General features: G+C 40.3%; 1 protein-coding gene across 10 annotated transcripts in view; it reads left to right on the forward strand.

The window, feature by feature from the left end:
- Positions 1 to 15,998, forward strand: part of STOX2 (storkhead box 2) — a 195,298-nt gene that overhangs the window by 163,077 nt on the left and 16,223 nt on the right. Inside the window, exons 1-3 of one of the 10 annotated variants that reach the window (XM_039882628.1) lie at positions 4,022 to 4,267; positions 4,613 to 4,928; positions 5,035 to 5,154. The exons of 5 other annotated variants lie outside the window; for them this stretch is intronic. In XM_039882628.1, the coding sequence (XP_039738562.1) occupies positions 5,130 to 5,154 (25 nt within the window). In that variant the 5' untranslated portion in view covers positions 4,022 to 4,267; positions 4,613 to 4,928; positions 5,035 to 5,129. Of the gene's footprint in view, positions 1 to 4,021; positions 4,268 to 4,386; positions 4,929 to 4,948; positions 5,155 to 15,998 lie in introns of those variants that run through there. 4 more of the 10 variants (XM_039882629.1, XM_039882627.1, XM_039882631.1 and 1 more) reach the window with 4 other exon arrangements.

The raw sequence follows: 15,998 nt of genomic DNA on the forward strand, positions 1-15,998 counted from the left end.
TCCCTCCCATCAGCACCTTTATGCCTTGGTTCATGCTTCCTCTCTTCAGGCCATTCACTCACTCACTCACTCACTCCATTCATTCATTCATTCAGCACATATTTATTTAGTGCCTGCCATTGGCTAGGTACTTATCAGGAACACATCTGTAAACACAGAGAAATTCCTCTCTTCGTGAAGCTCATGTTTTGCTCATGGTATGCCTTTTCTCTTTTCTCTCACCTCTCCAGATTCTAGGACAAGTTTGTCTTTCCCTTGAAGCCATTCCTCACTGCTTCAGCCCAGGTTCTTCCTCCTGAATTCTCGGGGGTGCACATTACCTGTTCTCCCTTTTGACAAACACTGTCTTGTATTCTTTGCGCTTTTTGTGTGTTAATATCTTATCTCCTCAAATGCATTATAAGCTTCATGAGAGTCTAGACCATGTCATTGCTTCATGGAAAAGTTTGTATACCAGTGTACGTACACTGCATGATCTCCAGTGTCTTAAACATTTGCAGTTAGGCACCTGATACTTTTAACTGATATAAGGGTATTTATTGCCCCCCGCTTTATCAAGTAAAGTAACTCCAAGACTGTGCTACACCGTTAGTCATCAAAGCATTTTCTAAAGAACCTGCGTGACTGTGCCACTATGTAAATACTATTTAATCTTTTGCCAAGGAACCAGTTGAGTGCCAAGCACAAACTCTACCCACACGTCATCAATTGAGCAAATCACCTTTGAAATATTCGAAGTTTGTAAGTCTTTACTATAACACGGACGCTAATACTAAAAGGGACAAGAGGCACCAGGAAGAGGAGGATGACTTCTAATTATGTCTATAGTTGATTTTTGAGTTTATATCTCCAACAAAGACTGATATCTAAAACATCAGAGTGTCTTTCTCACCTTTATTTCTGAGTGGAGGCTAATGGCCCTCCATCATAAAACTCATCTTGCTATTGGTAGGACTTGCAACATGAACTTATGGGTATGGTTTTGAGTGATCAATTACACTAATTTGCATGGTCATTTAATAGTAGTCTGTGGCGTGAGGCTGGAGGGCAGCCCATCGGGGGTTGTAGAACTGGGCAAACTCTGCTGCTAATGGGACCCAGCCTGTGAACTTAACCTCATTTGGATTATGTGCTAACAAAGTGAATGAGCTTCAATTTAGATTTAAAAATTAAGCCATAAATTTAACAAATTTTTCTTTTTGTTTCAAGTGGTTATTTTATCAGAGTTGAGAGGCAGGATGTGTGGTGATTAAAAACAGACTCTGGAGCCTCCTGCGGCAGACTGAAATCCTGCCACTGTCACTTACTAGCTGTGAGAGCCTGAGGAAGGCAGTTAAACTTTTTTTTTTAATGGAAATAATAACAGTACTTAACTTATTGGGTCCTTGTAAAGTTTAGATGAGTTTCTGTATGTGGGCATAGTAGGCTCATAAATAGATGGAAAAATACATGTTTGGATATTAGAAAATTTGAATACATTTTTCTTTGTATTTTTCTATCCCTTGTCTTTGAGTATTTGTTTTTTTTTCCCCCCTTTATCTACTTATTTAACCTTTTCTATATTATAGAAGAAACTTGAGTTTTTACCTATCAAGAAGTGGTCCAATGACCTAAAGCTCCCCCAGAGGCTTTTGAATTGCCAGAGCTAAAAATATCTCTAGTTAGATCTTAATTTTTAACCCATTAGTTATATAGTTACATCATTGCATTCTTGTGGTGCAGATGTTTCTCAGGCACACTTTCTGACCTTATAACCATTAGACTGTGCCTGATAGGAATGGGTTGAATTAGGTGGATTTAGGTGAATTTATAAATAATGACACAACCAAACTCAAAGAGAGCTGAGTGAAGCTGAGCTGCCACGGTCGGAGGCCCTGGGGCCGGGCCACACCTTCCGTCTACAGCATGGCCGAGAACCTAGGTGGCCCATCACATGAGAGGAAATAATACATTGGAAGGGAAAATCGAGAACAAACCATTTCTCATAAAACACGTGAGGCATAAGTGATGAGGTTTTTTTTTGTTTTGTTTTTGTTTTTGTTTTTTCTAAGTTGCACAAATGAGACTTGATTTAATAGCAATTCATATGAAGAAGTTCTCGGGAGATTGACAGTGTAACACAATAATCAAAAACCTACTGTTCTCTTATGTTCCTTTCTGGGGACTTGGGGAGAGAACCCATTCCCTTGCCGGTTCAGCATCCCGAGGCTACCCACATTCCTTTCATCATAGCCCCCTCCCTCCTTCTTCAAAGCCAGCGACAACAGTCAGTTGAGTCCTTCTTACATCTCATTGCCTTGACTTCCCCTTCTGATTCCCTCGTCTACTTTTAAGAACCCACATGATTCCATTGGGCCTATCCAAATAATCTTTCTCTTTTAAAGTCAGTTGATTAGCAACCTTAATTCCAGTTGCAACCTTAGTTTCCCCTTTGCCGTGTACTGTAGTATTTATAGGTTTTGAGAATTAATGTAGGGACATCTTTGGGAGACTGTTATTCTGCCTGCCACTTCTGGCTTTTGATTTCCTACTGTGATGCAGCATGCTATGTGATGGCAGTCCCTCCTAAATTTGTATGGTCTCAGCCACATTTACTTGAAAAATATAGATGTTTTAGCCCATGTGCAGAATTGACCTTGGCACATAATGGGAAAACATTTGAGGCCATTAAAAATACAGAAAGTGAAAAAAAACCCTACCATAGTCTTAGACCGTGTGAATATAGAGTCCAGAACCAGGAAAGTGATACTGCCCTGGGGAGAACACAGCTAGGATATATTTGGTTCTTCATACAACATTTGAAGAGATAAATTGATATGCCACAGTAGGAGCAAACGATGGAAACCATGAGGGCAGAGGCTTTGAAAAGTGTCAGATGGTTACAGGAGCCGAAGAAGATTTATTTAACGTTGAGACCAAATGTATCAATCAGTTGATGAATGAACGTAGGGTATGCATGCTTACTAAGTGTCCCAAACTGTGCACAACTAGAGGCGAGATGATTTGGGACGTTAAGGACTGGTTACTGTTTGTAAATATTGGGTAAGTTATCGGGCAGGAGAGGGTTATACATTTTTTTGGCTTTCCGAGGGTAGAATGCGAATCACTGTGTAGGGTTCACCAGAGGATGTGCACTGGCTCGGAGGAGACCAGAGCTCTGTGGGAGGAGGTTCCTGAAGACAGGCTAAGTGACAGGAGTTAAGAGAGGATGTGACTATGGTGAGATTTTAACCTAGGGAAGATCCATTGCATTTTTGCCCTTCCCATCTCTGGTTGTGCCCTGCACTTTGTATTCATTGTAACTTAGCTACTATATTCATGAGGATGTGGGAGAACTGTACAAACATCCTCTGCTACCAAATCTGCTTAGTTTCTTTGTGTGGGTTAACTTAACAGTGTCTGCTTGGTTCCTTAGTGGAGGTAGTGAGAGGTGCCTGCTTGCTTTAGTATTAGTTTATTTGGGAGAGTTTGGGCAGTGTTATTACTGATACAATAGAACTCATTTCTTTCTGAAATATTCTTTTCCTCTCAGACTCCATTTTTTTTTTCTGATTTTAATGTAATTGCTGATATTTCTATCTTTCTTTCTTCTCTCCCAACTCCCACCCTTTTTCTTCTTGAAATGTTTATGTGTTCTTTCTTGTACCCTAGAGATAAATCCTTTTCCTTTATGATTGTACCGAAATAAGTTCCTCTGTGTGGCTGTGTGTATAAGTACAGTATGTACACGTGTATATGTGGTGCTGATAACGAGTGTGGCTTGGTACAAACAGTGCAGTGAAAGGACATTTTTACACAGATATGTAATTGATTTTTTTTTTGCCTTCCTGATCTAAGACATAGAATTTTTTTTTCTAAAAAGGCAGATGAAGCAGCGATGTAAAAAATCCTATGAATCATACCACTCCGTAGATTTCAGTTGTGTTGTGAGCTCAGGAGAACCTCACGCTGAGAACGAGTTCCTGACATAGTGACCTCATTCCCAACGCCGCCTTTCTCAGCAGCAGCAGAAGCTGCACTGGCTGACGGCAGGCTGCAGGCTGCCTTTGCTGCAAGCCTGACAGCTGTGTGTCGGTTATGATGAGACCCAGGCTTGCAAGGACTTGCACCGCAACCGGAATTTATGACAAATAGCTCACTGCAGCTAAACTTTGATCCAGTGTACAGTAGAACCTCCTGTTATACACAGGAGGGAGATCCGTCCTTCGTTACAATGAAAAGCCAGCCTTAAAAAAAAAGAATATATAAGGTTTATAATTACGGACTGGTGAGTATATGACGCTAGATCAGTTTTAATGGGTGTGCTTTTTTCTCAAGCATCCGGAGGTATGTGCCCTTTTTTCCTGTTTTAATGATTAAAAAATAATAGTTGGTGCTAATGCATGTGAGGAGACCTGGGCCCCTTGGAAAGGAGGATGTACCCCTTGCGGCCCTGGGCCTGGGGTCCATTCCCGGCCCAGCATCTCTGCAGCGCACAGACAAAGGAGCCTGCACACGTACCAGAGGCTGTAGCTTTTCTTGGAGCGATGACTCATTTCAGTTCACAAAGGATTCTGGGCAGGGTAGTGAGAAGTCAGGTTGGCTGATCCGTCCCTATGACTTCACTTTGCAGAGAACAAGGCAGAAGAGGAGTGACACTGCAGATTCCCGAGGCACTGCAGTGGGATGTGGGCTCAGTGCAAGTGGCTGTGATATATGGAATAGGCATGGGACAAGATTCCAGCCGTTCCATGCAAATAGGAGAAAAGAATGGTAAAGAGGATTTTTTTTTTCCCTAAAATCGTTACCAGCAAAGTACATTCACAAAGCCTTTTTAAGGTGCTTTTTTCGCCAGCTTTTGAACTGAACTTGCACCTGTATCTCAAGCCCTGAATTGTAAGAAGAGCTGAGAGTTCTGGAACTCATTTTTTAAAAGTAGATCTACGAAGGTAAAGTACCAGATTCCTGTTGTGTTCCATGGGCCCTCAGTAGCCAATCTGAAATGCTCATTCCGGATATTGTTACTCGGAAGTTTACTCTTTCTTCTTATTTCAGATTCTAGGACGTCCGTTTCTGTTACTGGCTCCTTCTTGTGCCTGGATGCAAACCCCTAGCATGCACCAGGCTTTAGCGTCAAAGCTACCTGGGAGATGGAGCCAGTCCAGAAAGGGTCAGGTAGGTTGCCCCTGCTTTTCTTTCAAGACTTGTTGTGTGCAAAGAAATATGGTAAAATGTCTACAGCCCCTTTGATGAGGGTGCCCTGTCCTCTGAAAAGCGGTCTTGCTGTTAATCCCCCACAGCCTCAAGCTTGAGCAGTCGAAGTGCCCCCTGTAGGCTGCCCTCCAGATGCGACCTCTCTCCAGCATGATTCATCCCAGAGCCGTCACCTCAGAACTGAAAGTCAGACAGCTGTAGGATTTGCGAGTGGAAATAATTAAACTGCTTCAGATTTCCACCAGTTTCAATATCTCACTCCTCTCATGGAGGCATTCAGTAAATATTATTTGAATTTTTTCTTTCTCTACTAATCCAGTCCCTGAAAGGTGGCATGTTATTTGGCCCGTTAACCTACACGCAAGGCACTAAAATCCAAGAAAGCCTGATTTATCTGCTCAGGACTGTCTCCAGCACTACTACCATCGTGTGGAGGCTGCTCTTTAACCACAAGGGAAGTTAGGAGTATTTCATTGTAGTCTACTTGAGGAGTCAGATTACAGCAGAGCTGTTTTCACACAAAAGCTGTTTTGTTTTGGTTTGTTTTAAATAGTAGATGCTAAAGTTTGATTCTCGAAAGTACATTACGCGCTGTGCTTCCAAAGTGAAACTTGGCAAATCTAAAAGCATGGTTTTACCACCTCGTCAAATTTATAGTTTTAGCACTTTTTTATTGAAGATATTTCTGAGACTGTTAAATCCCTTATGTAATTTGTGATAATAATGCGAACATTTAAAAATAATGCAAACTATATATTGGATAGGCCCCTTGAACATCTCTTCTTCTCTTGGCTCTCATATCCATCCCCATAACTCACCCTGTCACGGACAGGCAGAAAGCATGTGTCCTTTCTTCATTGTCAAAGATCTCTCTTCTTCAGGCACAGCACTTTGCGTCTTCAAAGCAAAGTTGAGGAGGTTGAGTCAGTGTTAAAGGATGTTCTGTCATGAAAAATACAAGCATAGTATGTTGAGAATAAAATTGTATAATGTCCCTGAGTCCATCAGTTCTACTCATCCTTAAAGACCCTATTCAAAGTTTCTCCCAATTACTTCCAACTGGAGGTTATTTCTTAGTCCTATTGCAGAATTAATTTCTCTCTCTTTGTGTGTACGTGTGAGTGTGTGTGTATATATTATATATTAATATAAATTATATGTAATAAATTCCTGTGATATAATTAATTAGCTAGTCATTCATGTACTTCCTTGTTCTATCTCTTCTCAGGGTGTTTTAAACAGTAATTCGAATATGTTACAATTGCTTATGTTTTCACACATTTATATCCTGTTTCCCACCTAAATTATAAGCTCATCGGAGGCAAGGATCAAGATTTATGCCTTTTTCTACATCTCCGAGCAGTTCCCTACACCTGGAAACCATTCAGTAAATAGTTGATTAAGAAGAGAGGCAGTTTAAAAAGTGTTAATTTGTCCTAAAGAGTGAGAATGATCTGTTTTGTTCATTTTAAGAATTTTCATGAGGTAAATTGCTAGGGTAGACCTCAGGGGTTATGCACATACTGTAGAAATGGTGACTGTCCTTACCTTGAGTTACAGTCCGGGCAGTACCTGGCACGGCTTGTAGAGGGTTGTTCTTGTCAAGGTGAGGCCCTTGGCTGTGGACGTCGCTTGTGGTTTACTTACCTGGGAAGGGTAATACCGCACACACCATCTTTGAGTAAGGTACGCGAAATAGTGAAAGCTTGTGTGGAAGTTTTTTTGTTTTTTTGTTTTGGAATCCTACAAGGTGTTTTTCTTAGAAAAGAGAATTAGAATAGCTATTAGCACCCCAGGTCCCATGCGAAACTATCTAACTCCTAGTGCACCACTAACCCTTAGTACTGAGTACTCAAGTGCTAGGTTTCCCTTTTTTTTTTTTTATGTAAAAATGGGCCCAGCCAAAATTTTAAAAGAGGCCAACTTTCTTTGATATTTTTTATATTCTTGTAACTCAGTTCGTATTATTTCTCATCTTCTAGTAACTTTCTCTCTCCAAAGTCCCTATGTAATGCATGTTTCCTATTTGCTTTAAGACCGTTATTCTCTTCTTGCCCAGTAATACATCCCAAATGCTATGTCTATATGTGTGTGTGTATCTTAACTTTTCTGCCTCCCAATCAAAATATTCCATTCATTCAGTGTGCACGCTCACAGCTAAGAATCAAGAGGTGAATAATATGATTATTTCATACTAGAATAAGAAAGACTATTGCCCTCTTAGCTTTCCCACAGATATCTGTTTTTTAAAAAAGATTTATTTTTAGGACCAAATGATTTCTTGGTAGAAATTCAAACACTATAAAAGAGTAAATTGAATAAATTCAGATAGGCATGGAGAAGATAATTTTAATACTAACTACTGTTTATTAAATACTTGCTAGGTTTCAGGGGCAGTGTAAGCACTCACATCCATTATCTCATTTAATCCTCTCAATAGTTCTATAAAGTAAACATCACTATGTGCACTTATTAAGAGAAGAAATTTAGAGTCAAAAATTAAATAGCTTGCCGCAATTCACACAACAAACGAGGAGCACAACTGGGCTCTGAACCTAAGGTTTTAACTGCAGAGTTCACAGCCTCTACCACTGTCTTGTAATGCTGAACCTTGGAGAGAAAAATTACTTCTCGGTACAGTGAGTTGCGAGTTTTCTCGAGTTTTCTCTGTGTATCTGTTCTGCCCTCTGTGCTCTTTCATCCCTATATGCAGTTATGTAGGGTTTTTTTGTAACAACCTCCATGGCAGTTTGGAGGGGTGGTAGAGATGTTCACTTATTGGGGAGACGGTAGCTGTCATTCAGTATAATTTTGTTGTAATTTGGGAACCAGCAACGTGTGTGTACATACACACATATGTGTGTGTATGTGTGTGTGTGTGTGTGTGTGTGTGTGTGTGTGTGTGTGTGTGTGTATATATATATACATATATATATATTCAGACTATATTTAATTAGGCCTTTTTGTTCTATTACTATTGTATTTTACAGAAATAAGTCACAGTATAGCTGTGACACCTAAACTGATAAAGCAAAGAACACAGTTTTGAGAAACAGCTGTGGTGATTCTAACTTATGAAGAGGGGATGAGAATGACCCTGGAGATGGTAGACCAATTTATTAACCTATATTTGAAAAATACCATCGATGGAAACTGGAGCGTCTAATATGTCTCTGGTGTTAGGCTAGGTTCTGATGTAGAATGGAGATGGAAGAGAAGTAAAATAGGAATTTAGATTTCATTCTATGTGATGCACTTTTAATAAAGTAAAGGAAGACACTATATTACATAGGAACTCTTGTTAGCCAGGTGCCTTGCAGAATGGCATGACATCTGAGGAATCTTAATTGTTGTCAGCTAGGACTGGTGTTTCATTATGATTTTACCCCCGGTGGTAAATGGCTTTAACTTAGCCCTGGATGTGGGACTAGAGAGCAGGGTGACAGATGGTGATGGAAAGCGTCTTGGCATTTAGCAGGGTCTTACCTTGCTTTGTCTATGTGTGTAGTACCTGTTTATTCAACAAACCTGAGTGTCTGCTGACTAGCACTCTGTTAGATTCCATAGTGCCTAACACACACCACACTTGCGCAGTCCTAGCAAAGGTTCGAAGCGTATAATTGGCCTGATGGCTCATATTTCCAACCTAACTTTTCCACAAAAAATCTATTGCAATAGCAAAATGATCCAAAAGTGTTTGATGTTTATGATTAGAGAAGATGCCAGTCATCATTCTGGTGATGGTGGAGTTGGCTCCCCGGCTAAGAAGGTATCACCCATCACGTCTGTTGGCTGCCTTTCTTCACCTGATCTTTTACTTTTTCTGGCTTGTCTGTCTCTGCTTATCTTATGACAGTTGTTTATCAGTGTTCCAATCTCAGTAACAAGAGAAATAGCTATCAGACTAATGAAAACTTGTGGATGGGGAAGATGATGAGTTTCTTTTGTAAACCAATCAGCCGATTGATTTATCATTTCACTTGGTCGTATTAGACATCTCTCTGCATTAGGCAGACTGATAAGCAGAAAGAGTCAGATGATGTGGTGGACACAAGCCGTGTGTGTGTGTGTGTGTGTGTGTGTGTATGTGTTGCGCACGCACACACATGTTTGTGTGCATGCACACCATATACCACCATGCCATTCTTGCTTATCCCTACTCATTAGAAATTTCTTAGTAAGTCATAGCTAACAGACATCATTAACTTTAGTATTATTAATGAGAGCCTCTTACGTTCTATTTTGAATTAGAACAGTTTATTCAAATAATAGCTTAGGAACTGGACCTTCTTTAAGAGACCCATCAAGTGTTGAAATAAAGCATTAGCAAACTTTAGAAGAGCTGTTATAGAATTTCTAAATGTTCTAAAATTCCTTTTTATGTCAACTTTCCTTCCATTGACTATTGCAATGAGGGCTCAGCCTTAAATTTCTGAAATCAGTGACATTTAAACTAAACATACCATAAACCAGTAAAAGTGCCAGTTTTCTTTTAAATTTCAAATACAAACATTTGGAAGTCAAGTATGGTAATCTGGTTTCACAGGAGAGCTGCTTACAATGTAGCAGCCTGTGAGTTAGTGGGCGCTGTATGCTCTTCCCTCCCATTAGGGTGTTGTGGTCTGAGATCTTTCTCAGACCACATGGAAGGAAGAATGTGGGGTTTTTCAGAACAGCTTTTTAAAAAACACTGAAATAGACCATCTGTGAAAAGAACTGAACAACATTTATACATAAAATTGGGGTTAATAAATCGAACTAAATTGTAAAACGCAAGGTTTGTCTGATGCTTTGCATTCGAGTTGTTTACTTAACCTCGGAGAACTTAGGGTTTCCCCAGGCCCAAGGGTATTTAAGATAAAGCTTGGCACATTAGTAGCTTTATGACTGGTTTGTTGAAAGGAATAGAGTTGTGTTGTCGCTGTGCCCACTGTACATTTTACAGACATGTTGGACCATTTATGAGTCCCAGTATCTACTGCATGTAGTAATTTTATTGGCATCTATAATTTTAACTTCAGTGTTAATTTTGGCAGTTCAGAGGACCAGAACAGGTCACTTTAGTCCCAAGGAGCAAAGCTGAGCAAGACTTTGAATTAGAAAGAGTAAATTATGAAGCCTTTGTTACAAGGGGAAAAATTAATAGCCAATATATCTTGCTATTCTTTTTAAAATTAAAGGCTGCTGTCTCAGATTGGATGAGCATTAAAATAGTTTATCTGGCAAGATGTAAATAGAGCTAGACATGAATACTGTGTGGTGCTTTTATGCCAGTATTCTGCTTTATTGATATAGCATCTTAGAATTTAAGAGTCTGAAGGAATCTTTGAAATCATTTCATTGAAACTCTCATCTTACAGGATGGGGAACCAGAGGCAGAGTGGTAATTGTGTTTTGTTTTAAGAGACTGGGCATTTATTAAAATATCTCCTGAATGCCTTTTTATGTGGGGAATTTTTCAGTTATAAATCAGTACAGTTTCAGAACTGCATTTGTAAGTACAGGGAGATTGCTTTGCTTCTTGGACTTCATCAGGGTCAAAGGTCACTGTTCAATCAGAGGACAGAGTAGACTGACATTTACAATAAAAAATAGTATTTAAAAATAAACAGGAAAACAATAATTCAAACAGAATTCTGATGCTTAAAAAAACAGATTGTTTAAAGAAGTGTAAGATGGAAGATGGGGTTCTTTCGAGGTTGTAGTTTATTATGATATAGTTCACCGAGAAAAATTATGGCTTCCCTGTTCTGATTTGTATGAAGATGGGTACTTTCAATGGAAGAGAATAGATTCATGTTTTCATTTCTAGTAGGTATCTTTTAGAAAGCTACGGATATCATCTGGGAAGGGATGCATGTAAGTTGTCATGAGGGTCACATCTTAGGACTTGTGTCGTCCTCCCTCATATGCAAAGGTTGGCAAGTACAAAGAACCTAAATTAATGACTGATGGAAAAAGAAAATGGCATTCATAAAGGACAGAGCTTTATTACAGTATGGTTTGTGGTTTTTCACCCCTACAAATAGAACCAAGACAGGAATAATTTTGGAACTTGGGTGCCTAAAGGTATTGAGCATATTATTGGCACTCATATATTTCTCGAAAGAATAAATTATGTGAGAGTGTGTTTTTTGAAATAATTGCAGCTAGAGTAACTGGCCAAAAGTTGGAAAAGAGAATAGGTAGAGGAGTTTAAATAGTAAAAATGTGTGTGCGTGATAAAGATATTTCTGAGATGGAAGCAACTAACTGTAGACAATAAAAGACAGAAAGTCAGCATTGCTTGATTTCTGCCATTGTCCAGACCCTCCTTGTCAATTACCTGGGCGATTGTAGTAGTCAAGGGTTTGTTCTCCACAGTTGCACAAGATTGATTTTGTAACAAATATGTTATATAATTCCTCTGTATAAACACCTGCAGTGGTTCCCCGTAAGCATCAAGAGTAAGCCTTCTGGTCAACCAGCATCTGGCTTCTACTTTTCTCTCCATCTCACCACCAGCCTGCTCTCGTGGTACCAAAATATGCCCCAGTTCCCCCAGGCTTAGCATTGCTGTTTCATGCTCTGTACATGCTCTTTCCCGCCTCAAGTGAAGAGCCTTCATCCTCCACTCCACTCATCACCACCGGCAAATTTATTTTTGTCCTCGTTCTTCTCAGCTGACTAGTACCTTAAATGAAACCAGTCCAGGTATTCACTAAAGTATTTTAAACTTAATGTTAAATGCTCAAAATCAAAGAAGTTTACTTACAATTATAATATTTTCATATCTTCTCATATTTTAAATTCACTTACCAGAAACTTATTGAATGTGTAATTTGTCCAAGGCATTATGCTTGGTTTTATCCGAATCATTCTGGATTTAACAAACGTTCCTTGAGGACTGTACTTAAATGGATGTTTGTAAGAAAATACAGCTGAAATAAAACCTATTTACCCCTTCTTTTTAGAACAATAGGACAGAATTATCATAGTTTAGAAAGAATTTGTTAGCCCACAAAGTAGCGATGAGCTTTTAGATGTATTGCCTTTATGAATATGTTCAGAACTAATTCTGACAATAGAAAAATTGATCCTATAAATTATAGACAAGTAGCATTTCATAGTTTCTGCAAAATGTGGTAGCTTCTATGTATTATAGTGACTAACAATATTTTAGCAGGATTTATATTACCTTGTTTTCTTTGGCTATAAATGTGGTCCAGTTGGAAGAATTTTATAGTAGCATATTTTAACAATGATTCTTTAAGCAGGTCTGCTGTAAGATCCACAGAAAATCATGGTAAACTTGAATAATGTGTTATATTGTTTGAGAGGTACCTATGATTTCTTTAGTACAGATCTTAGATGCATGCCCTAACCCTCACTTAATATATAATTATTTTTCTATGGTAACTGGGGAGTTTGGGGGATTATTATTTATGAAATTAATAGAGGGAGTCTTAGAAATTGCATATAAGTCAAATATATTTTGTCTCTTCTTAAATTTTCTGTTTTGCGATTATTTAGTAAAATATATGAATAAAATCACAATCCTTTAAATACCCTGAGAAATTCCTTGGCTTATAAAGTTATAAATATTCATTCATTCAACAAATATTTATTGGGTGTCTGGGGTAAGCCCTGCATTATTCTAGGCACTGAGGATGTGGCATTCATGCTCCTTTCTGTCACGGGCATATATTCTCGTGGTGAAACAGACAGTACACCAGTACACACAAACACACGTGCCCACACTCAGAGAGTGAAGACAGTAACTTGGGATGAGTCTGGCACCAATTCCAATGCGTGTGGTTTTTCCACACCACCAGGCAATTCTTCGACACCTGGTGGTGAGTGGTAGGGGAATGGTCCCAGTGGTGGGGGGACAGACCCCGCAGGCCGTTAGAGGCCTGATGAGGAGTTTGGATCCTTCTAGAAGCAGTAGGCAGTCACTAGGATTTTATGCGGGGAAGCGACGCGTTTTAGGCTTTTCTAAGAAGGCCTGGCTGCTCTGTGGGTCAGGGAGTGTCGGGGCAGGAAGGAAAACTGCGAGTCATCTAGCCATTATGGTGGGCTAGGTGAGAGGTGGCAGTGATTTGGAGTAGAGATGGAATGGAGGGAATAGATCCGAGAAGCATTTGGACTTAGAGTAAACAGGATTGCCAGTTGGGCTGGGAGTGGGGAGGGAGTGGAAAATAATTTATCTTAGTGCAGCATAAAAACGAGATGACGTGGAGATAGTCATTTAGAGCATCCAAATTCCATTTTATCTTATATCCTGAGTTAAAAGTTATTGCACATATTTATTATTATAGTGGAACTGAGCTTTTTCAAAGCAAATGCAATTCAGACTCTTAAAGCATACTGCCTCTTATATTTGGCTGCAGTGAATGGAAAGAAATTAGCTTAGAAGATGGCAGTTAAACTAAACAATTTCAGCTAAAAGCATAAGGACAAACATGACCTAAACAAAGTTAATTTTGCTAGTAGTCATTTGTTTTTCACAGAGAGATCGAGTTCTCTGTAACCTATACAAAATCAGAAAATAGACTTGCATTTTTTTAAAAAAAAAATCGTGTTTAGTAATTGTGTAGTTTTGATCTTCTGAGAAGTCCTTAATTATGATAGGCAAGTTTTAGAAGGTAGTGACCACAGGTCCAAAGGCACTGGGGCTGCTTTGATATCTCCCTTTGCCAGCTGACCTCACCTTCTTTGTCATCTGATTTACAAAATCATTCCAGGTGACTTGGAGGTCCACATTGCTAACCTAGCAACTCATCAAGAAACGTGGCCTCAATATCCTCATCCTCTCCTGTAGAAGCTGGAGGGAGAGAGAAGGACTCACATAAGAGATCTTTCGTGTGACCGCGGCTGAGCTACAGGCCCCCTCCCGTCGGAGAGGGAAGAACTGAGCGGATGCAGCTCCAAACCCTCACCTGTACTCACCTCACACACCACCACGAGCTCGTCTTTTACACATTAGGCTTTAGGATAATATGTGTTTGAACTTAAGGATGCAACAGGTTTGTTTTTTTTTTAAGATTTAAATAGCACTCTTTTAGACAATAGCACACTTACCCACTGAGGCAGTCCCAGCCCACATAATTCTGTCATTTTTTGAGTCACCTGTATGAATTGAGTTTCACCAGCCAGTGAATGAAACTCACATTCACAATAACGGCCTAAAATTCCATGTTGTAGCTTTTACCCACCACTACCCCACCAGATATTTGCAAGAATCTCTCACAGGCCTTCTCTTTATGAGACTTATATCCCATAGCCCCAGAAGTTTGTGGGTTCTAAGTCAGGTCAGTTCCCGGTTTCTGCTTATTTTTATGTCTGCTGACCTTTTCCTATTCTTTGAGTATTCCTCACTCTCTCTGGTTTGGGGGGAAATATGTTACCCTTCTTATACCCATTTTGCAGGGAATGGAGCCACAGTGGAGCGAATTGGAGCCCCCAAGAGATGCAGGAGAAAGGAGAGCACTAAGCTGAGCTGGGCTTGTGTAGGGAAGGTCAGGTCTTAGGCACTGGAGTCCTGCTGCTTCGTTTGGTACACGTCAGACTTATCCCCTTACCTCATGGTTTTCATTCCTAGGCCCTGTTGCCTGATTTCATCCATCAAACCATTTCCCATTCAGTCTATCAAAGCAGGGTTCAAGTTCTTTCCCAAAAGGACTCTGGACTCCAGTCAAACTAGGGGTTGTGACTGGGCACAGCTTTAACTGTCCAGTGTACCCAGATGCCTTCCAGGGAGGGTGCTACTTAATGCCACAGTCTCAGATCTGACTAGCTATGGTAGCTTCTTACAAGAGAAGTCACATTAGGAAACAAAAGAGGAGAGATTATGTAAGTACATTTGGGAAATACGCGTACAAGCTCACAGATATTCTACTCTGCTGATAATTTTCACCCTTTCTATAGGGCGTTTTCTCAACTGAAACCTTACAGAAGCTCAGACTATGAAACAGGGGGCACCCACGTGTCCAGAGAGGACTTTCCTACTCTCCTAGCCTCACCCCTCTGCTGGGGACACCGCACCCCAGAAATCTTTCCAGGGAATTCTAGGAATCCTTGCAGCATAACTTAGATGTAAAGATCATAGGAATGAAGACAGATATTTGCATTGCATGTTGACACTTCCTCAGGAGCCACCACAGTCAGTCCCCTCGCTACTGGGTCTTTAGCCTCTCCTGCCTCCATCCGCTCTTTTAGATGTCACCGTGTGCAGGAAGCCACCAGCCCTTATGGATGTAATCTGCCGTCTCTTGCTCCCCCAGTTCATTCTCCACTTGGCCACCAGAGTCATGTTTCTGAATTCACATCCGACTTTGTCCTTCCTTAAATTCCGTCAGTGGCTCACTGTCCCTCATAGAATGAAGGCCTTGAACTCTCAGCTCTTCCTTCTGGATGTCTCTACATACTTGTGGGCCTTCTCTCATACTCCCTAGAAATGCCTGCTTGTAGATCCCGCCACCTTCTACATTATTCCTGCGTCCCAGCCACCAGACACACTCCTGCTTCAGCACTGGATTCAGGCTTTACATCCTTGATAAAACCTTCTCTCACTTGCTTTTTTCTAAGCCCCACCTTCAACCCCATCCTCCCCTCTCTGCTCCATAGTTGGTGTTCAGCCTTCTCTCGTGCACTCTGAACTTTGGTCTATGTGTCTGTCTCCTCCACTTGAGTAGAAACTCCTCGAGGGCAGAGATGTTTTGAGGAGGGGGCCTTATTCATGTTCCCAAGCCCCCAGCAGATGCTTGACCTGTAAAGGGAGCTCGCCATCTGGATGAATGAATCTTCGAGTTACCACAAATGCA

This window comes from Pteropus medius, unplaced genomic scaffold, assembly GCF_902729225.1.
Source record: "Pteropus medius unplaced genomic scaffold, Ma_sr-lr_union100, whole genome shotgun sequence".
In the NCBI taxonomy this organism is placed as follows: Eukaryota; Metazoa; Chordata; class Mammalia; order Chiroptera; family Pteropodidae; genus Pteropus; species Pteropus medius.